This window comes from Strix aluco, chromosome 4, assembly GCF_031877795.1.
Source record: "Strix aluco isolate bStrAlu1 chromosome 4, bStrAlu1.hap1, whole genome shotgun sequence".
Classification (NCBI taxonomy): Eukaryota; Metazoa; Chordata; class Aves; order Strigiformes; family Strigidae; genus Strix; species Strix aluco.
The window spans coordinates 13,248,526-13,272,231 of record NC_133934.1 but is presented as its reverse complement, the minus strand read 5'-3'; the positions used below and the strand labels follow the sequence as shown (position 1 = coordinate 13,272,231).

Below are 23,706 nucleotides of genomic sequence, written 5' to 3'. Positions count from 1 at the left end.
GTGAAGTTCTGACTTCATGTGACTCCCATGTTAGTATATTCACTTAACATGTAGTAGTTCAGATGAGTTCTTCTGTTCTTTCTTTGCACGTAGGGCGGATAGTTTGGGAGAAATGGGTTGATGCTCAGGTTAGGCAATGGGGCAGGTCCTTGTGCTGTCTGCACTGGACTGGAGTATGTCATTCTGTCCTGATAAATAACCTGGCAAACCCATTTCCCCTAAAGCCACTCCAGATGAACAGCTTTGCAGAGTGATGTATTGTGTAGAGGTCAGGAAATCAAAGAATGTAAACACCCTCTTTTTGTTTAGAGAAAAATTCAAAGCTTGCATTAGGCAGGCTTACAAAGAGCTTGTATCAAAGCTGAAAATACTACGAGGCAGTTTGTATGCTTCTGCTCAGACACAGCTGCTTCTGGGTTTTAAAGTGGACCCATCAGATTGTATGTGTTTGTTCCAAAGACCTTGTTCATGGTACTGCTGTTCTTCAGTTAGTTTTCTTTGCCAGGTCAGTACCTCCCCATATTGTAGACAGTGTGTGCGTGCACGCGTGTCCTGTATTTCCACTGTGCTGCTATAAAGACTGTCTGCCTGCATTTGTTAAATTGCATGTCTAACAAATTTGCCAGTGGAAAAAATAGTAGTTGATGATGCAAGAAGGAATACTGAGTGATAATGCAAAAATGTAAAATATGTTTAAACTAAGCATGAAAAATGTTGTCTTTTTAATGAACTGAAGGTTTTCAGTATGTATATACTTTTGTGATGTATGACATTTAGATTAACCATACGATAAGTAGCATCAAAAAATGGTGGCTCTTGTGTTTTCCTGACAATGTATCTAAATCATAATTTATAAAGACAACATGTAAGAGTGAAAACAAAATACAAAATTTGTATTATTTTAGCCTGCATTTTTGAGTCTGACAAAAAAGGGGGTGGGGCTTTATTAGGAAATACTCTGACCTGGCCTACTAGGTGGGGCTGTTGGTTGTCAGAGATGCAAATTCAAAGTTACTAATGTGGTTAGATTTGAAGGATCAAAGGAGCCATATATTATCCAACTCCCTTTGTCCCATCTACAGAAAATGAGAGCCTCATGCATAGTTCCACTTTGTTCTTTATTCACATTTGGTCTCACTGCTTGGCTTGCTGTATGTCTGGGAGATTTTTAGAATTTGAACAGTCCACTGTACATTTAGGTGAATATAGTGTGCTTTTACATGGCTATATAACTATAATGTAATGACTACCTAACTCTGAATATTTGGTTTCTGGTTTTATTAACTTAAAAAGGAAATTACTTTTCTGCAGAGCTTAAAGAAGCTCAGAAGAGAAAGAAACAACTGGAAGAACGCTGTAAACTGGAAGAGAGCATTGGCAATGCTGTTTTAACTTGGAACAATGAAATCTTGCCCAACTGGGAAACTATGTAAGACAGTATGTTATATTGAGTTTTAATTAAAATTGCTGAGTCTGTATCCTGAAGAGAAATTACAAAGTTAGCAAGTAATATTTTAAATGGTCTGGAAAGCTTTTGTTTGAAAGTCCCTTTTGGACAGCTACAAATCAAATGAGCAACATACATTTCATTATTTCTATAAGGTGGCTGGAAGGGATGCAGTTCTAGTTTTTACTGTTTGTCTTTAATGGAGGTTCAGGGTATTCAGAATCTGAAACACTGGGAAGTGATCTCTGGTAGAGAATGTAAAAGCAGAAAGCATAATGCTTGAATGCCATGCATTTATCAGAAATGAGCTTTCCTTGACTACTTGAGCTGTTGATATTAATGTAGCTTGAAATACGTGTATGGTATTATGAAACCTCTTTAATTATAGAGTGGTATACCTGCTGGGATAATCAAGTGATGGCAAAGAGAAGCAGGGGAGAAGTTATTTTAAAAAAGTACTCAGTGCGAAAAGATCTCCTACAAAGACACAGCACAGGCAGTTGGTAAACTACCTTCGCTGTCTAGTTTTTCATGGACTTTGCTAGTCATCTTAAAAAAACTAGGCACCCCTTGCTGCTGCCCGCCCCCCCCCCCATATAACCACCACATCAACAACATAAACCAACCTCCACAGCACTCACAATTGCAGTTGTATTCACTATTACACATTTTAATTCAGATTCTGCTTTTAGATAAATGGATTGTTATGGTTTTTGTCACTACCACAAACTCATTGGTGCTTAGGTGCTATTCTGGTCCTCCTTCTGGGCATTCAGACTGATGAACATCAGTTGCAGCCATTTCCAAGCCTGTGTTCTGCTAAAACATCTTTCGTGCTGCCACCTAAAAGTTATTACTTGTTACATCTTCATGCATTTTTCTGGAGGGTTATTGCTGCAAAGCTGAGGGGGAAACTGCATGTCTTATTTGCACAGCAGGGTGATGACAGAGGGGAGAGGGTAGACTTCCATAACTTGTTTCTGTGTTTAATCTTACATGGAGATGTCCAGTCTTTAGCATAGGCAGTGGCATAGATACAGGCTTTCTTTTCATTTTTTTCTGTCCCCTATGATTCTTGCTGGTCAGGTGTGGTTGCAGATTACAAATACTGTGATTGTAGTGCTTCTGTCAAAATAAGCCATTAACTTGGAAGAAGTAAGCTTTCCGTTACAGTTCAAAGCAAAATAATACTAAGGAATGGATATGTGCAAATCGTGTTTGACTTCCTGGCCTGTTAATGTTTATTTTGATTTGGATCCCTTTAGTACTGGTAGGAGGAAACATTTGCAATTCAGCTGGCAATGGAATATTTCCTAGAATAATCTGTTTTACTTTAAACAGGTGTTGTTCCCGTAAAGTTCGAGAGCTATGGTGGCAGGGCATTCCACCGAGTGTGAGAGGCAAAGTCTGGAGCTTGGCAATTGGCAACGAGTTAAACATCACCCATGGTAAGACTGTTGTTTTGCAAAGAGAAAGGGTGGGGGGGACAGTCTTGTATTTATTATGGTGTATCAGAACCTGAGGTGTGGGTGTGAGGAGATGTTATCTAGTTACGCTTTTTTTTGTGGTGCTTTGACATATTTTGTTCAAAAATACAGTGTCTTTTTATCTTGTAGCTGCCCCAGGACTGCTGCTGTGAATTGTTTCTGATTATTGCTGTTACTGTGTCTTGCTTTGATGTTAGATGGAGATGGTCAGAATTAATGACTCAAGCTTTTTTTTTCTTTTTGAAACTTGGAATTGTTGGGTTTTTTTGTAGTGCCTATGAGTATGCATATAGTGTGCTTCCTTTGATTTAGAGCAAGACATCAGGTTTGTGAGAGATTAAAAAGACCCATGGGAAAATTTGTATTTTCGTTTATGTGTGTGTTTGTGAAAATAGAAATAATGTGCTACTTCAGAGTGCAGAAAAACACAGCTCTGAAAGACTAACATACGTAATTAATTCCAACATAGAAGTGTGGTAGATTGCCTGTACTCCTGCTGCGTTGTGCCGCTTTTCTGTGCTTGACTTGGTTACCTTGGGTGTAGTTCTTACGCAGAATTTACTAGACTTATCCCAATTATCCATTCAGACTATAATTTTGAACATCAGTGCTCTGTAAGAAAAGTAAATGCTTGAACATAAAATGCAACTTTGCCTAGATTGCTTTTCCTTTTCACTTAATCTTAAGTTATAGGTCAGTGGAACAAGTGTTTCAGAACCATAACCTTCTTGAAGACATTCAACTACTATGTTAGAGTCACTGTTACTTGTAATGACTGGGGCAGCATTGCTCATATGTTAGGTAGTAGCTGACAGTGGACGTGAGCATATACAAATAGTGGACTTGGTTTTCTCTGTTTCTCTTTTTCCAGAATTGTATGATATTTGCTTGGCTCGTGCCAAAGAGAAATGGCGATCACTTAGCACAGGAGGGGCTGAAGTAGAATGTGAAGGTACACTTTTCATGAATGATTTGTGCTGTGTTACAGCGTAAGAGATTTTGTAAAATTGTTCCTTAAAATGAAATCATGGATTTTAAACAAAAAAAAAATCAGCTATAAATATGTGTCTGGTAAAAAGAAAGCTGCTTTTTGTGGAAGCAAGAAATAGCTGTGTTCTTTCTTCTTAATGAAACTATGGTCTCTTATAAAACACACTTGTTCATTTTTCTTTATAAACTGTCTCTAGATACAGTTCTTACTTGATGTCAATTTGAAGGAAAACTAAGAAAGTTTGTGGATTATAATTCGAATTGCAACACTAAAATAATTTGCTGCATCTGTAGTTTTGGGATTGAAACTCAAATTATAGCAGAAAATTGCGTTTTAGTCCCTTACTGCAGCTTTGAGCCTATCTCTTGGGTGTGTTTCAGAGAGCAGCAATTTATTTTTGCAGACAAAGTGGTTTGAGATTTACTAATTGATTGGAAGAGTTGTCTGTTTTTGAGAGAGTGTAAAACTACTTGCAGATGCTTGAAATTGCCTTTGGTAAGTAATTATGCTGAGCAGAAAAGGAGAACATACATACTGGCATTTATCAACAGAAAAATATTTTTGATTGGAAAACCCCTACTTTGTTTTCTTAACATTGTCTGCATTTTAAATAAGATGACATCTAGTATGTTTCCAACTTCCTCTTGCAGTTCATTTTCTGGAATGTAGGTGCTCATGTGATTGGTGTGAGCATTGACTAGTGACAACTCTTCTTTTTGATTGCTCAGTAAGTAGCAGTAGGTAATTCCCAACTATACTTACCAGAACAGACAAAATAAAAATAAAACTTCTTGATATCAGAAAGAAAGCTAATACTTTAGAAACTTACTTCGTTATGAGATCCATTTCAGTTACGGAGAGTGTATTGCAGTGTCCGTAATCTTTAACAACACATGCAAGGAGTAAATAAACACAATTTTGGAAGAAGAACTGACAGTACGGTGGAATCCATGAAATGCCACTGCTGTAGTACTTCTCTCTCCCACCACAGCCTTTCCACAGAGGCAGCTACTTCAGGAGCCACTGGGAAGCCTTGTTGAGGGCCAGGGCATCGCGGGTTAACAGCCTTGTGTCTGTCTAACGATTTGTCAGCAGATACCAGTAAAATGCCTGGCCTGCCTTGCCCTGCGTCTTTCCCCCCATCGCTTCAAAACATACTGAGGGTCAACATGCACTGTGGGGTTGCTCTGAGTCAGGACATACATGCTTCTTAGCCTCTGCTGAATTCAGAGAATTGTCATGTCTATACCCTTATTCTCTAGCATTCGCATCGAATTAAATGAACTGTGCAAAAGCTAACTCTTACTGGGGGGGGCGGGGGGAAACATACACTGATCCATGTAATAAATGCAGTAACTTTGGCTTTTGTAGATGCTGGATTTTCTGCAGCTGACAGAGAAGCAAGCTTGGAGTTAATAAAACTGGATATCTCAAGAACATTTCCTAATCTCTGCATATTCCAGCAAGTAAGCGATGTTAACTTTTGTCTTGACTTCTCAGAGAAATTAAGTTTACGTAATCTTGCCTGTCCCTTGGTTGAAACAGCCCATTGAGTTCAAATCTGAAGGAGTACACATCTTGAGAGGACAAATGGAAAACTATAAATAATCTAGAAAAGAGTAACCTCAAGGTACTATACATTTGGAAGAGGCAGAAAACCAATCTGTTGGCTAATCATCATGATTCATCTAGCCCTGTTCATGCTGGTTTCTGTCTGATGCAGTGATGCAGGTGAGTGTTTCCAAGTCAGTGAATCAACAATGCTGGGTTGCAAAGACACGTAAGTGAGAGAGAGCACAGCTCAAGCAGGCAGGATTTGGGGGCCTTATTTTGGTTCCATGCAAGACCAATTTAACTTGTATGGTTTTGGTATGCTTTCATGACTCATTTTAACTAGATATTTTGTCCTTCTGTACACAAATTTCAGCAGCCTTGTAAAAAGTTCAGATTGTCATAAATGAACATTTTTGGAAATTCTTTGGAAATTCTCAGCCCGTTACAGTACATAGTGTAAGATACAGCAGCTGTTAATAGTCAACAATGTGAAATTCTTTTTAGCTCTACATGTCATTCTTGATATGCTCTGTGTGTGTTATGGCATATTGTTGTTTTAACTATTTTCTGCTTTCTTGGCATTATTGTCAAAGTGCTGCTAAGCGATAAGGAATATTTTAGGCTTATATTCCTCCTGTATAAAGATTTAGAATGTAATTGATGTATGAACTGTATGCATTTGTAGTAAATATGGTATGGAGGGCTGTTTAGTGCTTTTAAAGCCAAAATTATTTTGAAAGACTTGAGGCTGTTCAAAGCTGCATGGGAAACTAGTGTGTCCATCGGAAGTAATAGATACTGTCTGTAGCACTGAAGGGTTTTTAACATGTTTGTTATATACTTGGATGTATTGTCTTGTTTTTGTTTTAATTATAGGGTGGTCCTTACCATGACACATTGCACAGTATTTTAGGAGCCTATACTTGTTACAGACCTGATGTAGGCTATGTAAGTGAAGAATTTCTTTTTCAGGGGTGGGGAGGGAGGATTGTGTTAATCAGTCCTTTGTAGACCAGTATTAAATGATTTTGTGAATACTTGCGGAGTTTCTGTGTGCTTTCTTCTGTTCCAGTACATTCTTGAGAAGTGTATATAATGGTTCTGTGGCTAGATTTAAGCTTTTTACAGGTTAATTGGAAAACTCAAAAGTACATATTTGTAGCGCTTGTAAATTGGAGTCGGAAGATGTAGTTAAATTGGTCCTTTGGAGTACATACTGTTGTTAATGGCAGTCTTACTGAGACTCTTCTGTTGAGTATCTTACTCCTCTCGATATGCGTTTCTGTGCCTTAGCACTGTGAGCTTCTGGAACAGTCTTTAAGGCAATGCCTATTGAGGCTCCGTGAGCTCCCTCAAAGTATTTGAAGTAGTGATTATGAGAGGACTGAGTGGATTTCAGATACTTCATTTAGTCTTTTTTCCTAGAGCAGGGGCATACATATAGGAGCTTATTCTTTATTTGGGAGCACTTGTTTTAGAGTAGGCAAATGTAGAATAATGTTCCTATTCTGTGAGTAGCATGCGATGCTTGACAAAAACTGCTGAGTGTGACTGCTGGGAAACCAGGAGAAGGGCAGATTGGGTGGTGTGCTTCATTTGGCATGGAACCTGTTGTTGTGTTGGGAAGGAGCTTGTTCCTCAGGTTTGCAGGAAGGACTGTCACACCTTGGTCCACGTGACTCTGCAATGGCAGTGCTACACCCTTTGAGTGAGCAAGCTTTGCCTAGATTCAGCATTGATTCCACAGCATACTTTGTAGAAAAATGCAACAGCATCATGAAATTACGGTAAATGAAAGAGCTTAATCTTAAAATGCTACTGCTTATAAATGAGTCATTGCAGTTTGCAGTTGTCTGTAGCTGCTGGTAATTGATTGAAAAAGGAAAGAGCAGGCTTTGTCTCTAGTGTCCTAGTCCAGCTTTTCACAAATAAGGGTATCTATGACCCATCCCTAGGAGAAGAGAAATTACTTCGAAACAACTTATTCATCAAAAAAATCTTCTGTGTATTTGAAAGTGCCGTCATCCTAGCCTGTTTTAGGAGTTTTACTTGGAGTCTTTGAAAGGAGGCGACATGGGCATCATTAGCTTCCATGCTCTGAACATTCAATACCAAAGGGTCACGTGGGTTTAAAAATCCTGCCTTTCTGAACTTTTTGCAAAATTCAGCAGCTTAGCAAGTGCATTAAACACTAGTGATTACGAAGACAAAATGGGTCAGTATTCTTGAAACAATACAGTTATGGTTGAATAGTAACACTTATCCTTTCTTCAGGTACAGGGCATGTCATTCATAGCAGCAGTATTGATCTTGAACTTGGATACTGCAGATGCCTTCATTGCTTTTTCTAACCTTTTAAATAAACCCTGTCAGATGGCGTTCTTCCGTGTGGACCATGGCCTTGTAAGTATGCAAGAAAACTGTAATCTACATGTTGTAGATATGTGTAGGGGAAGATTTTTTTTAAAAAAATAGTGGGCTCATGTCATGGTTCTACTATGAAGAAAATGAACTCTATCCCAGCCAAAACCAGCACAACTCAGTAGCTTGGAAAGTCAGAAATTTATTTTAAAGCATACTTGATAAACAAAAAAACCTCCAACACACACACATGTGCACACCCCCTCAAAAAAACCGAACCTAACCAAAACCCACCCCACTAACCTTTTTGAACTGGCAGGTGAATGAAAGTGTTTTATGATGCTCAGAGGATAGTTATGAGAATAATATTGTAGGTGTTTTTCAAATGGAGCACTGTAGGTGAAAGCTGAAAACACCTTAATATTAGAAGTCTCTTGAAGGTGCTAAAAATAGACTGTTGTAGTGGAAACCAGGTTTCCCATCTCTTATTGTAGCAGCTGTGTTTGAAAAGGAGTCTGGGGCAATCAGATGAGCAGACCCCTCCATTCTTTAGTGGGAGCTGGTTGCCTGATTTTCTCTGGAGTGTCTAAAACTCTTTGTTCGCATGTACACTGGGCTACTTGTGTACCATAGCAAAACAAGACACATCTCCTGAAATGTTTTTAGTTTACTTTAAAAGTATTTTTTTGTAAAATATATGGCATTCTGTATTTCTTTCTTGTTTATTTGCCTTTTAACACTATGAAAATAGGATCTGCTTCTCAAGAACTCAAATGGGAAAAATAAAGCAAGGAAATGGATGACATCAACAACAATCACTTTTGCTGCTTAAAGAGTAGGACATCCTGTCCTAGGGATCCTGTCGGTATTTCCTGCTGGAAAAGCAGTATGTAATTCCCTGTTGCAGCCCCTGAATCTCAGCAGTTGTAAATGCCCATGGGGAGATGTACCACAGCGCAGACAGCATTTCTAGAAGCAGTATCAGTCATCTCCATTACTGTACTTGGAAAAAGAGGACATGCTTATGCATTCAGTTTGTAAATATGGTTCTTGTGAAGATGATTTTGGAATTAAATTTGCTAGAATAAGATTTTTATTTTTTTTTTAGCTGAAATAGTGGGTTTTTCTGTGCTCTTGGATAGTGTCATTTAGTTCCATTAGCCTGGCTAGATAGAGGCTACATGATAAATGAATGCTTATAGAAGAGTAGAGATGGTGACACATGAAAGAATATTAACATATTGTGGAAATTACAGAGCCATGATTCACACCACAAGGAAAACTTTGTACCTAATATTTCAGAGAGTAGTGAGACATAAAGTAAGAGAGTTTGGGCTTCCTGTGGTTAATACACTGATCTGCTCAGCAGATGAGGAGTAGATGACCCTCACCTTTTTGTGTCAGTTTTACAGCTTTTAATAACCAAATGCTGATTTGTCGTAACATATAATAAATTTTTTTAAAAAACAAAACCAGAATAAATTAGTTGTTGAAGTAATAGTAATTTATACTTACTTCTCTTGATCTCTTGTGTTGGTTATAGTTTCATTAAACTAGAAATTTTTTTAATTACTACTAAGTAAATGTCTTGTTGAATACCTGAACTGCTATTGCATTTTTAATAGAGCTGCCTGCATTACTATTAGTAGATGTGATTGTAGCAGTTATTTGTAAGATTCCTTCTCTAAAGTACTTCTGATATGCTTTAGTAGAACCCTCTCACCATGGTATTGGCATGTAAACAGATAATTTTGGAAGTAGGACTGTCTGTTGCATTACCTGCTTCCTTCTTTATAATCACAGATCTCATGTGATGCTTGGATTTCATGCATTTAAACTTTGTATGGCTATTGCTGTAGCATACACCCATACACCCATCTCTGATTGGTTTTGAAGCCTTACACTCTTACTGACTACCAGGCTCAATTTTTGTTTGCCATTGTTAATGAAGGTAGTCCACCATCTGTCACTTCATTCAGATGAAACAGAAAAAGTTTCTGTAAGGTCATTAAAAAAACTGGGAAACAAATCTGTCATCCTTTAAAAGGTTTTCAGACAAAAGGCTCTAAAAGGCTCCTTTTTTCCCTTTACTGTCATGGTGTTTTGGGGAGAAGCATACTGATACAGCTCATACTTTGAAGAAATCACAGCTATTCCTTACTGCTTTTATTGGGATATTGTAATTAAAATTACTGAGTCATTCAAGGACTCTGCTTAGTTTTTCTCCCTATAGTATTAAGAGGACAGGGCAGGATGGAGCTAAAAAGCCTTTTATTTTTAACTCTTACTTGGATTGAAAGATTTTCTGTGCCCTCTGTTATGAAATTTGACCTAAATACTCAATTTTTAAAATAACGTGAAAGTCTTTGTGTTAAAAGCAGTACAGTTCAGGGGTTACGGTATCAGATGGGAGTTACAATCTGTTTATGTAGGTATTTCATCTTGATCTCTGCCTTTTTTGTGAACTTCGTCTTTCCCTCTTTGCAACAGAAATGCTATTATCTTATTTAAAAAGGTATGGTGTAAAAGAAGCTTTGGTATTAGAATATGAGTTATCATTGGAGCCAACTGGACGCTTCACTCTTGCCATGGACTATTAAATTATTTTAGTTTCATATTTCATTTTATAATCCATTGAGCCTTGGATTTTATTCAGTATAATATTAAATTACTGCCACAAGCATAAAGCACCATTCTGTTACCATAGTTTTTTTGAGAAATCAGCAAATAACTTATCTCCTGCTGGTATTTTTCTTTCCAAAGGAAGTTGGCCAAGACCCAAAACAATAATTATATTGTTTAGTATGAGAGCAGTATATAGGTAGGTCTTAAACTCTGTGTGCTTGCAGATGCTGTCCTTTATGTAAATGTTTATCTCTTTATTGTATCATGTAACTCATATAATCCTGTTTTTGAAGGGCGTTAAACCAACAACATGTAATACATTTAAGCCTATGAATATAGCTAACTGCTTTTTTCTCCCCATTGTGTTTTCCCAGATGTTGACTTACTTTGCCGCATTTGAGGTATTCTTTGAAGAAAATCTGCCAAAGTTATTTGCTCACTTCAAAAAAAATAACTTAACTCCAGACATCTATCTTATTGATTGGTAAGCCATTGAAAGTATAATGAATGTGTATACTAGCATATAGCTCCATGTCAGTATTCATGACAGAAGCTGAAGTGCTCTTACCTGGTGTAGTATTCTTTTAAGGTAAAGGCTTTATCTTTTGTTCAGTACTTGAGTTTCTCAATCCAAATCATTCCCACATACTTCTGTGATGTTTAACATTTGCCTAACCTTTATTATTGTACTTCTGTTGAGTTTGAAGCTTATTTTAAAATACAGCTGTATAGCAGTGTTTATCCATATTTAGTGTGTGTTTGGATTGATCTTCTGAGAAAATCTGTTAGTTTTTCTACTTTATATGCAGGTGTGTACCAAGGGTGTATATCCAGACGGTATTGCTGGTCTTGCATTTGAAAGTTACAGTTTGTCCTCTTGCACAGAACAGGAAAAGCATACTTAAAACATAGTGTTTCTGTCCATACAACAAAAAGCTAGAAGCTACAGAAAAGCAAACACATAGGCTTTTGGCAGGATTAACTGTGGCTCCTGGGCAGTATCTCACTCATATGTTAGGTGGTCCTAGATCCTGTTTAGAGGATGCCAGTACAGGTTGTTTAAAAACTGATCTTGATACAGTCCAACTGAGTAGCTAAAGGGCAGTAGCATGTTTTTAATTACTGCACTTATTCCACTTTGCAGACAGGCAATTACAGTCTTTTTATTTGGTGAAACTGCCTTCCCTTTTAGTTCTAGTGTAGTTAGAACCTTTTTCCTTAGAGAGGAAAGAAAGGCAAGGATCTTATTTATGCTCCCGACAAATTTCAGTGTGGTATAAGGCACTTCAAATTGAGTATTTGCATTTGTGCGTGTCAGACTTTGGTTTGGGGCAGCGAAAATGTCTCTTCTCGTCAAGCAAGACTTTGTTGGCAGTTTCAGGATGATATGAAATCTTTTTTGTGAAAAATTGGCTTGCCATTAAATTGTTGACAACTTCTTCTGTTTTCAGGTGTCTGACTAAATACCTTCAGTAAAAATTTCAATTCCCAGTAGTAACAGCATTTTTTTCTGAGCTTCATAAGTTATTATTTTGGAAAGCATTTGTACTGTTAATGAAATTCTACCTGAACCAAGCTCTTGATACCCTGGTGATCTTTAAGACCTAGTTGTTAGGATTGGATATCTTGCTGATCCATTGGACAGAAATCCATTTAAAGTAATTCAGTCCAATTCAACAGTTCGAAGTCTGAATATATGAGTTTTCATAGGTTCATAAAATTGCTGGGGCATTGGAAGGGACCTCTGGAGATCATCTAATTTAAACCCACTGCTAAAAGCAGGGTCAACTAGAGCAGGTTGCCTAGGACCTTGTTCAATTGGGTTTTGAATAGCTTCAAGGAAGGAGACTCCACAACCTCTCTAGGCCATTCTGTTCCATTGTTCAACCACCTTCACAGTGAACAAGTTTTTTATTTTCTTATGTGTGAATGGAATTTCCTGTATTTCAGTTTGTGCCCACGGGGTCTTGTCCTTTCACTGAATACAACTGAGAAGAATCTGGCTCTGTCATCTTCACGCCCTTCTATCAAGTATTTTTACACATTTAGGTCTGAGCCATCTCTTCTCCCAGCTAAACAGTACCAGCTTTCTCAGCCTCTCCTGTGTATCAGATGCTCCAAGCCTTTAATCATATTCATGGCAAGCTGGATTTGCTCCAGTTAATCCATGTCTCTCTTGTACTGGGAAGTCCAGAGCTGGCTCACCATTGCTGAGTAAAGAGGAGGAATGACCTGCTTTGGCCTGCTGGCAGTGCTGTTCCTAATGCAGCCCAGGAGTTTGTGGACGTTTTTTGCTGCAAAGGCATGTTGCTGGCTTACATTCAACTTGTTGTCCACTGGGACCTCCATGTCCTTTTCTACAAAGCTGCTTTGCAGCCCACTGGCCTTCCACATGTATTGGTACCTGGGCTTATTTCCTCCTCAGGTGCAGGAATTGGCATTTCCCTATGTTGAACTTCATGAAGCTCACATCAGCTCATTTCTCCATTGTCTCAAGGTCCCTATGGAGTGGCGTATCAACCAATCCTCCTGGTTTTGTATCACCTGCAAACTTGCTGAGGGTACAGTCAGACCCATCATCTAGGTTCTTAATGAAGACGTTTAAAAGTATTGGATGAGTATCAAACTCTGGAGTACTCTACCATTGTTCAACGAGTGGATTGGCCTGGAGCTGTACTTCATGCCACTAGTGACAACCTTCTGAGCTTGGCAGTTCCAGTCAGTTTTCAGTCCTGTTCACTGTCCATTTATCTAGTCCATACTTCATCAGTTAATCAACAAGGGTTTTATGGCATACAGCATTGAAAACCTTGCTAACGTCAAGACAAACAATATCCATTGCTCTCCCCTCATCTCATTGTAGAAGGCTTTCAGGCTGGTCAGGCATGATTTTGCTTTCATAAATCCATACTGACTTCTCCCAATTACCTTGTTGCCCATCATATGTTTTGAAATGATCTCCAGGAATTTGTCTTCCATTACTTTGCCAAGGACAGAGGTGAGGCTGACCATCCTGTACTTCTCTGGATCCTCCTCCTTGAAGATAGAAGTAACATTTGTTTTCTTCTAGTCCTCAGGAACCTCCCCTGACTACTGGGACCTTTCAAAGATAATTGAGGGGGGCCTCAATGACACTTCTTCCTCTGCACTCACGTGTGTATCTCACCAGGTCACATGCACTTGTATATGCCCAATTTGTTCAAATGTTCTCTAATGTGATCCTCCTTGCACTAGGCTTTCCCACTGGTCTGGAGGATCTGGGATTCCTGAAGGTTAGTCTTCTTGGTAAAGGCTGAGATGAAGGCGGCAGTGAGTACCACAGCCTTCTGCATGTACTTTGTCACCAAGGTCCCTGTCCTGTTCAGCAACAGGCTCGTGTTTTCCTGAGTCTTTTTTTTTCCGCTAATGTACCTGTGGAAAACCCTTCTCGTTGTCCTTAACATCCATTGCCATATTCAACTCCAGACAGGCTTTGGCTTTCCTAGCCCCTTCCCTGCATAGTCAGATAATGTTTCTGTGTTTCTCCAGGGTCATCTGCACCTCCTTCAGCCTCTTGTATGCTTCCTTTTCGTATTTGAGTTCTGTCAGGAGGTTCTTGTTCATCTGTACAGGCCTCCTGCTGCCTTTGCTTGAGTTCATTGATTTTCATATGCCTCTTGCACAGAGGATAGTGTAACATGGGCTTTGTTTGACTTGGCTTTTACACTCGGATTAAATTTTAATGCAGCATGAGTAGGAGAATGAGGGGTGTGTAATGTATAGGCTCATTTCTCCCAACATTTGCTGGAAGAAATTTGGAAGGATTTTTATGACTGAAGGGTGAGAATATTAAACTGAACTAGATCTATGCACAGAGCAGGAGGATGCTAGAAAAAATACTGGAATAGGATAGAAGGGAAGGAAGAAGGTAGAGACTGGTATGTTCAATGATAAGAGGAAAGATGTTGAAATTATATTACCTCAGTGTTGTGAAAAGCCTGTGTGTGGAGGAAGCAATTGAATAAAGGGGATATCAGAATGGAAAGACTGTAAACGTGCTGGAGAATAACTGGATAAACAACATTAAAATCACCAGGTTATCATCTTTAATGGATTACTAGTTTAATATGATGCTGTTGTAAATAAGGGGATTTTTTGATGTAGGAGAGACTAAAAACAAGTGTCTTCATGGTGCGGGCATGTTGTTATCACTCTGTTGTCTAACTTTGAGCTTTACATTGTAAAGAAGAAATCCTGAGGAACAACACCAGAAATGGGAGATTTAGAAAAAGACTTTTGATGAAATATGGAAGGATTACTTTCCTCTCAGCAATTTCACTTTGATAGACTAGTCTTTATTGTATTTTCTTGAGTAAACATTTATGTGATCAGTTATTCTCTCTAGGCACATTTATAGGCTAAAAAAAAAAGAAAAAAATGCCTGACTTAGGAGCAAAGTGTTGAAGTCTGAGTGTGTGGGGCCTCCCTTTTGTTCCTTTTGTGCGTGTTAAGAGCACTTGAAAGAAACTTCTGTCAGGAGTGCTTGTGGATGGTGCTTCTCCAGGTCTTTGCACAAATGGACTGGCAACCCTTAGCATTTCTTGCTGACTACCTGTATCCTATTAAAGCTGTTTATTTGAATCCCAAGGACAATTTACTGCGTTCCTCCCCATCCCTAGAGAGTCACAACGCTGTGATCTTGCACAGGAATGTAGGCTAGTTGAGGTAGTCCTGCCCAATCCTATATTAAACTTTTTCACACTTGTCTTGAGCTAGACAGCTTGTCCCACTCCGTCTTTAATTTTGTTAGACAGTGGAGTTGGTATTTAACTGTGTTAAGATTTAGGTATAATATTTAAACATATGCGTGTGTCTGTGCATGTGTATATATGTATATATATGTGTGTGCACATACATATATATACACTTTAAAATACTCTCCTGTAGGAAGCAGATTTAGATTTATTTTTTTTTTTAAGTGGCCACTGGAAACTTAGTGAATTGGGCTTTATATGTGCTGTCCTTCTGTTACTTCCAAGAAATAAGATAGAAAAGATGTGAAGAAAAATCTGGTGGGTCTGTGTTCTCACAAGTGAGAAACTATTAAAGCTAAGGACTTTGGAAAATGTTGTTTATAAGGTTGCCTGTGGGTCATGGCTGACAGTGACTTTACTGTAGTACAGATACTGCTCCATTAAAAACTGTTTCCGGAACGATAAGAATGTGGTTTCAGTGTGTTTAAAGTCAGGAAAGAATATGGTACAGTGTCGCTCTGAATAGACAGACCTTTTGGTTTGTAGGTAAAAATCTCTGTGGAACAGCCTTGATCTACCAACATTACTTTTATTTAGATGTGCCTTTGTTCTGATCTCCAGAGGGATGCCTGCTGCTGTTTGGGTGGCTGGCATGGTTACTGTGCAGGCATGTGTGCAGTAAATCTCAGTCGGTGCCAGCTCTGGGAGGGCTCCAGTAGCCACTGCTGCACAGACCAGTTGCTGGGAAACCCTCCTGCTCCTACCACAATTACAGTGGAATCAACTAGTCTCCTTTGTGCTGCTTCCTGTAACCAGCGCCACAGGGAATGGCAGTAAAATTGGTATGCTTAAATCATTTGTTGAAGGAATATGTTCCAAGAAAAAGAAATGCTGTGCATATAGATGGGCCCAGCTATGCAGGTGATGCAGTGCTGCTTTGGGTTTTCTTGGGGCTGGTAGACGATTTAGGGAGGGGAACTCCCCTGCCAGTTCAGTTCCACCACTGCCTTCTGTGATGGGAAAACGCCAAAGACTTAAGAATTTAATTAAAAGCTACAGTGGCATGATTATCAGTGGATACCTGCCAGAAGGCAGGCATCTCTTTTAAAAAGGACCCATGTGCTTCAAGCCCCAAATTCAGCTGATAAATCTCCTGGTAAGAATTCAAAAGCTAGACAGGTTTTTACTTTTTTTGAAGAATATAAAGGGAATCAAGTGTGAGAGGGGTGTAAAAAGCAACGTGCAGTCAGGTTCACAGAGAATAGAGGGGAAGTAGTGTGTCTGAATAGCCCAGTTTTGGCCTCTCGGCTCTGTCAGCTGATGTACCGCAGGCTCTTGTGAGCAGAGCGGAATGCGGATTTGCAGAGGACACATGCTGTCTATTTATGGCCTGCTGCTGCTATGCAAACACCTCTTTATCCCCACTCAGAAAAATGATTTTGGCAATAATTATAGCCAAGGGCTTTGTTTGTACTGATGGATTGATCAGTGGTTCTTTAGTATTGGCTGTGTCTGTGAGCACTAACTTTCTATTGATACCATTTGCTTGTGATAAAGGTCCAAGCCACTTTGTGTGGATGTTTGTAGTGTAGACACCTCCAGTGAAGTATTTATAAGCTTCTGATCTGTTACATTAAGAAAAACAAAATCCATGTCATGCCAGTAACTCTTCACCCCCCCAAAAATATGAAGCTTGAGATGATGCTTTAAATTGCATGCCTCCTTTTCAAAGAAAAAAATGGACTGTAATTCTGTCCAAAGGTTTCTGGTGACATACAGATTTTTTGTATTGGAGTTGTTACTAGACTCCAAAACATAACCGTCTTCAGCCCAGTTTACAGTGTGATCATCCGTATGTTGCTGCAGTTTAGGGTAAAATCAAGTGAAATATTGCACTGCTGTGTAGTAGTCCTAGGTGAGAGAGCAGGGCTTTTTGGGTGCTGCTGACTGATTGGAAATTGCTCAGAAACTGACACAGTATTTGTATTATATTGATACATTTTACAATGCAGTCAGATTCGCTGAGTGCTAAGAAGTTGCTCTGTTGCAGTCAGTATTGTATAGCACATAATATTTTTTTTCTTTTCCTAATAAGGAACAAAGTATGCTTCGAATTTTTTTTTGACTGTAATGATTTTTAAATTGTACTAAATAAACTGTTACCAACAAGCTTAGTGCAATAACTCTATAAAAGTGCTAATGAGAACAGAGATGCCACTATACAATACAGTAATGCATGAACACTTAGAAGGATGCAATCTTTGTCTCAAAGCAGATGTAGTTGAAATTGATATAAAATGTAGCAACTAAAAGTCTGTACCAGGATGGAGGAGGGAGGATCCAAGAATAAGTTAAAAAGCTGAATTAGGTCATCAGTTTCCACAGCTGAACTCAGAAGTTGCAGAAATATTTTTGTGCTGTTACAGACATGGGAAAAGAATGTGTAGTGCAAGAATATAGAAGGTCTGATTTGCATCAGCACTGTTGTGCGTGAGTTGTCAATCCAGAATCCGGCATACCTGTCTTCAGTGCTGTTGCTAATGATAGCCTATGAAGACTTTTTAATTAAAAAAGAAAGGAGAAAAAAGTGGGGAAGAAGGAACAAAGGAAAGAAGGCACAGAGCCTGTGATTATCGTGGTAACAGTGCTTTCTTGATAACATTATGGTCATACGCTTTCCCTGTGAGTAGCAAACCAGCCAGGATTTCATGCATCTACCTCAAAGTACACTTCCATTGTAAGCAGGGCTGGGAGGAGCAGGAGCATCTGGCACTTCAGTTTTTTTCCCCTCTTCCAAACAGATAGCAGCCAGTAGCCTGCATGTACTGGGTCACTCTGACACTGGACATCTCTGTGGTAGTTAGCTGTGTTGTCTGCACCTGGGACTTCTAGTGAGTTGGAAGAGAGCTGCGGACAGAAAATCATCCTGCAGTACAGTGAGAGCAGATCATGTGCAAGTAGTGTGCTAGCGCTGCTGCTGTAACTGTTCTAGTCTAGCAGCTGCTTTATTACTATAATAAATTTCAGCTGGGTTTCAGACCAGTAGCTCAGATGTCTAAAAAAAAATCTTTCTGGAGGAAATGTTTGAAGGGAGCAAATGCTGTATCCTTCTTAGCAGTAATGATTCCCACTGTTGTTTCATTGCTTATTCTAGGGGGCCCAGTCTCCATTCTTAGGACTTGATGCATTTAATTCTATGCTAGTATTAATGAAAATTAATTGCCTTGTGGATTTGCTGCAAATTGCACTTCCTTCCAAATTATGAAGAGATCAGCGTCAAATACCTTATTTGATGTGACAGCTTTTTTGATGCAAGTAAATCTTTTCCTACAAAAAGTAGCGTTCTGATAAATAGTTCTGACTATTTTTTTCTGACAGTTAATTTTCTGCATAGTCGCAGATTTAGTACATGTGTTATTCAGGTTAGGCCTGAATCATGATAGAATAATAGCTCTTGTGAATAAAAACAGATCAAAAAAATGGGCATTGTTACCTATCTTTAACCAGGCCTAGTTTCTGGCTGAGTGTTTGCCTGCTACATGGTGACCAGGAAAGGACTCAGTTGAATTGCTTCCTATTACACTGTTCTTTTTAAATGGAAAAGCTGTTGCTGTTTCCTGTGTGTGTGTGTGTATAGACAAAGTCTTAACTCTGCTGTGTAGGTATTCTGTAGCAAGACATTTTTATATGGTGTGTGACTGTACAAAAATGTTTAAAGTGTGTACAAAGCTGCAACCCAAAGAAGGGGCTTGTATTGTGCTATTCTTATACGTTCATGTATGTATGCAAAATACATATATGAACAATAGTGGGTTTTTTTCATCCCAGACTCAAATAAAAATTTGCTTATTTTTATACTTCTAATTTAGCCTTTTGGAGAACAGAATTTAAACTATTTTCGCTTGTTATAAAAACATTGCAATGAGATGTAAAAACAGAAAAAAAAAAAATCCTAAGGATACTAAACCTGCAGTTTGCTTGTCACCTGAATTTGTGCAAATGGTTTAGTTTCATCTTGATGCTTGTTAAAATGAATATATTTTCTCATTTTCCTAAAGTGCGCTGATTCACAGAGAAGCTGGATACTTGATGACACATCATTCAAATAATCTTACGTAGTAAAAAGCAGATACTGCAGAAAACCTTTGATTATTAGAATTTGCTGTGAAAATATACTCATTCATATTCTATATGTATATATATGTGTGTGTATACATATATATACGTATCTGTTCCATTGTTTTTTTAATGTAAACCCAAATTTCCTAAATAAAAAATCAGAGGGCATAGTGGGGAGTCTTAAACAGAAGACAACTACTGTTTGATTCAGCATACTTGAAAATAAATTTTGTTTTAAAAGATGTGGGAAGGTTTTATTTAAATTTGAGGCTTTGCTGACCTCTGGTGGAGAAATAATTATTTGCAGTTTTACAGAGTTCTTTTATACAGTGCACCTGTGGAGAAATGTTCTCTCTAAATTCTGAAGGAAAAATACCACTGTAACTCTTTTCCCTTATATACTATAATGTGATTCCAGGAAACTTAATTCTCCTCACTTGCTGTTATGACATTGTTAAAGGCAATGAAAACTGCTCTGCCTTGTAGCAAAGTGTTGGATAGAGGAGGGAGTAGAGAGCATCTTCGTGTTCCTGGTTGCAAGGCTGTCAGCATTTTGATGAAGGAAGAAATGTGCTCTTGGCAGTCAATGAAAATACAGTTTTAGCAACTGTGAGGAGGTTCTTGCTTCTGCTGTTACCCTTACTCTTTGGGGATCACATTTGTCCAAGCACGCTGAACCACCATCTTATCACAGCTATCTACACATTGTCTCTGGACATCTTGCCTGTTTCTCAACTCATGAGAGTTTAAACTGATCTTTTCTCTAAAACTCATGCTATTATTACTTTGCCAGTCAATCAAGCCTGGAACACAGAGTTAATTTTACACATCTTCTTCATCTGATTAACAAAATTCCCTTTGCAGTATGTCTTAAGGTTCAGCTTTTTGTGTTCTCAAAGCTAAAACTGCATCAATCTTCAGCATCAATGCGATGATTAAATGTGTCTTTGATTAGACCTGTGGCTAGTGCATGTCCATCATAAAACCACGTATATTGTTTCTCTGATGTGATCCAAGAAAATTGAACTTGGAGACTCAGATTGATAGCAAGATGCCTTAATGGTTGTACGTTTTTATATTGTTTCATGGTGCAACTAGTAGAAGTGCTTTTGAAATTAAAAAAAAAAAAACTTGGTTATAAGTATTTGAGAAGCCTCAAACTTACTGATGGTCAGTCTGTGTACTTCCGTGAGTATCTAAGAAATTTTTCTTATTCAGTAACTGAAAATTTTATTCTGTTTTTCAGGATATTCACATTGTACAGCAAATCTTTGCCGCTAGACTTGGCATGTCGTGTCTGGGATGTGTTCTGCCGTGATGGAGAAGAGTTCTTATTCCGGACAGCCCTGGGAATATTAAAACTTTTTGAAGATATTTTGACCAAAATGGACTTCATTCATATAGCCCAGTTTTTAACAAAGCTACCAGAGGACTTGCCTTCAGAAGAATTCTTCACATCTATTGCTGCCATTCAGATGCAAAGTAGAAACAAAAAATGGGCTCAGGTAAAGAAGATGTTAGTCTTTGATAACAGATGATTGTACTGTACTCATGAAAATGGGGTTTGGCAACACCTGGAAGAATGTTTTAGCAGAGCTAGAGTTTGATTTTACAGGTAGGTAGGACTATGTAGCTCACTCCATGCTTTTAGTGTACATTCAGGAGAGTGGATTCCCTGAGCTTAATCTCCTCTGGAAAGGGAGAGCTCAGTCAACATTCAATATTGAAACGTTGAGTGGAGTTGAAGAAGTAAGGTATCATGCAGCTTTTACATTTATTAATTATAAAGGCTGCTGGCAGCACTACAACTTGATATTTAAAAGCAGAAACTCACTCTTCGGGAGGAGATGACAGTTTGTCAGGACACATTATCATACAGTCATCTTAATATTCTTGAGGATCTATTTTGCCTAATTTTGGGCTGTACAGAAGCGATTGTATCTCTGACTTCTTTATTGGAATTTAGCACTGAAGCCCTTATTTCAGAAATTGTGTCTCATCACTGTAATTTCAACTAAATTCTGGTTTAAAGAAAAAAGATGGAAGTGTGTCATCTGAATGTGGAAATCATTAAGTGGGTGTAACAGCCATTCATGCTGGAGAGTTAGGTCAATTGTACTCCACAGCGTTTGGAGTGGAAACTTTTTTTTTTCCTTTCTTTCTTTCTTTGAAGCACTAATACAACCTGCTTCATGGTCATGCTGTAATAGAGCTCTGACCATTTTACCCAAATTCGGTTTTGCAGTGAAACTGAAAGGTGATGTTAAACATAGTGGTTATGGCAATTCAGCTGCAAATGGGAGTTTATGGTTCTTTCCTGGAGTAATAGTCTGCCTGTAGATGCTGGGGGCTGCCAGCTTGCTATTTGAGATGAGAATTTCTAACCTTCACAGTAGGAGTCAATTGTAACCTTCTGAGCTTTATCTCGTATATAAGGAGGAGCACAACCTGTGCTGCCCAGCTAAGAGCAGCACACTGCCAGCATTTCCTCCCTGACACAGCTCTCCTCACAGCTTAGTTTGCATTTCCCTTCTGGTCTTGGTCATAAGTTGCTAGTACAGATCCAGCTTTGTTTCCACCCTCAAGAACATTTTTCAGCCAGTAGTGTGTCTACTAGTGAACTCCCAGTCTTGTTCCTTGTTCAGATGGCTCACTTTCTTTGAACACATCATGTGTGGATGAGGGTTGCAGAGAAGGAGACATAGGGGTCCTATTCTGCCAAGTATCCCAAGTAACAGGCTTTCTTAGCCAGTGGTTTTTCAGTCTGTGACACATGTGAAGATTTAGTGATGATTATCACAACAGGAGGAGGACTTCAAAGTAACTTAGCCCAAGCAGTCTTCCTCAGTCTCCTCATCATCTTCATTCTGACTACACTGGAATTTGCCAGATTGTTTTTGCTTGTTGTGGCAAACTGAAGAAAAAAATGGTGCTGAACCGTGGTGCAAATACATCTCAAAGAGAGTGAGCATGCTGTGGGGTTGGTGTTGGCTGACATCTTACCTATCTTAACTTCTGCACCAGCTGGCTTTCTTCACCAGGTAGTTCCACTGCTGAGTAAGTTTCCATCAGGAAAGCCTGTTCTCTCTCTAGCCTGCCATCCTTTTCCAAGCCAGAAGTGGGCAGGGGCTATGAGTCTGCTCATGTTGTGCTCTTACTGGGACTGCTCAGTTGTTGAGGTACCACTGTTGGCTGTCGGAACTGACCTAGAAACGTTAACAAGACCAAGAGGGTGTAGGAATTTGTTTTCTCTTACTAAGATGCTGCCTGTGACGGCTTCTTACCTCTCTTGTCTTTAAAGTTCACCAGGAAGAGTTTGTACTCGGAAACCTAACTTTGCTTTTCTAGGACAGACAGGCTTTTGGTAGTGTGTAACTTGGTTGCAGAGGTGGAGTGCTGGGTATAAGTCCCACACAGTATGCCTGAGAAGTCTGTCTGTGGTTGGGATGGTTCCTAGCTAGATAAGTTTTTGACCGTGACTATTGCTGTAAAAGTCAGATGCTTTGCTGTGTTATCCATGTATTTTCTGTAGGGAAATACCTTTTCAAATTAGCAAAATGGATGTCAAGAGCGATGGATGCACAACTTTGAAGATAAACTCCTAGGTGGACTGACTGACCAGGTGCACTAGTTCCCAGAGGATGCAGGATGCTCTTGAGCTTAGAAAAGTGGGCTTTGTGTTCTCATCTCTAGCATCATCTCATTTGGTTACAGTAACTATACTGCACAAGCAAGCAGCAGAGCTTGAGGTACTACTTCTTTGTAGGAGTATATTTGACTGTAGAACTCAGAAGTCAATTCAGCTGCACATCTCAGCAGTAGGTGTACTTGGCACTCAGAAAAACACCCGCTTACTGAACCTTTCACCTTGCTGTACCATGGTAATTATGGTCCTTTTATCCTCTGGGTCACATTCTGACCTGATGTTGTCTAGAGATGATATATGTAGGACCTCATCTGAAATGTTAAGGGGCTGCTTATGAAGCTGAATCCCACAGTCCTGCTTCCTTCATCAGATGGGCTGGTGTATGTTTTCCATTTCACTCCATTTTCCCTTGGTCACTGACAATGTGATCAGGAAACTGAAGACTGAAAGGAGTCCTGGTAAATCATGGACACAGCACCTCTAGTTACAAGGACTCTGGTTATTAATAGGAAACCTGCAAGCTCTGGTGTTCTTCTGGAATTACCTACAAAGAACTCCAGGGCCTTGTGCCAATACAGCATTAGCCTGAAATGTGAGTGGGTGTTTGTCAGCAGCAGCAGAGGAAAAGAGATGATAGAACAGACTAGACTGTTGGCTTAGCATTTCTGTAATCTGTATGCTTCAAATTTTAGCTCCATAAAGTTTTCCAGATAACTACAGAATATGAGCTCCATTAGTTGGCT

General features: G+C 39.0%; 1 protein-coding gene across 3 annotated transcripts in view; it reads left to right on the top strand.

Moving 5' to 3' along the window:
• Nucleotides 1–23,706, top strand: part of TBC1D14 (TBC1 domain family member 14) — a 76,021-nt gene that overhangs the window by 47,869 nt on the left and 4,446 nt on the right. For all 3 annotated transcript variants that reach the window (XM_074822059.1, XM_074822057.1, XM_074822060.1), the window contains 8 exons: nucleotides 1,312–1,429; nucleotides 2,789–2,895; nucleotides 3,806–3,886; nucleotides 5,297–5,391; nucleotides 6,356–6,427; nucleotides 7,754–7,882; nucleotides 10,840–10,949; nucleotides 20,564–20,822. In XM_074822059.1, coding sequence (XP_074678160.1) covers nucleotides 1,312–1,429; nucleotides 2,789–2,895; nucleotides 3,806–3,886; nucleotides 5,297–5,391; nucleotides 6,356–6,427; nucleotides 7,754–7,882; nucleotides 10,840–10,949; nucleotides 20,564–20,822 — 971 coding nt within the window. The remainder of the gene's footprint in view (nucleotides 1–1,311; nucleotides 1,430–2,788; nucleotides 2,896–3,805; nucleotides 3,887–5,296; nucleotides 5,392–6,355; nucleotides 6,428–7,753; nucleotides 7,883–10,839; nucleotides 10,950–20,563; nucleotides 20,823–23,706) is intronic.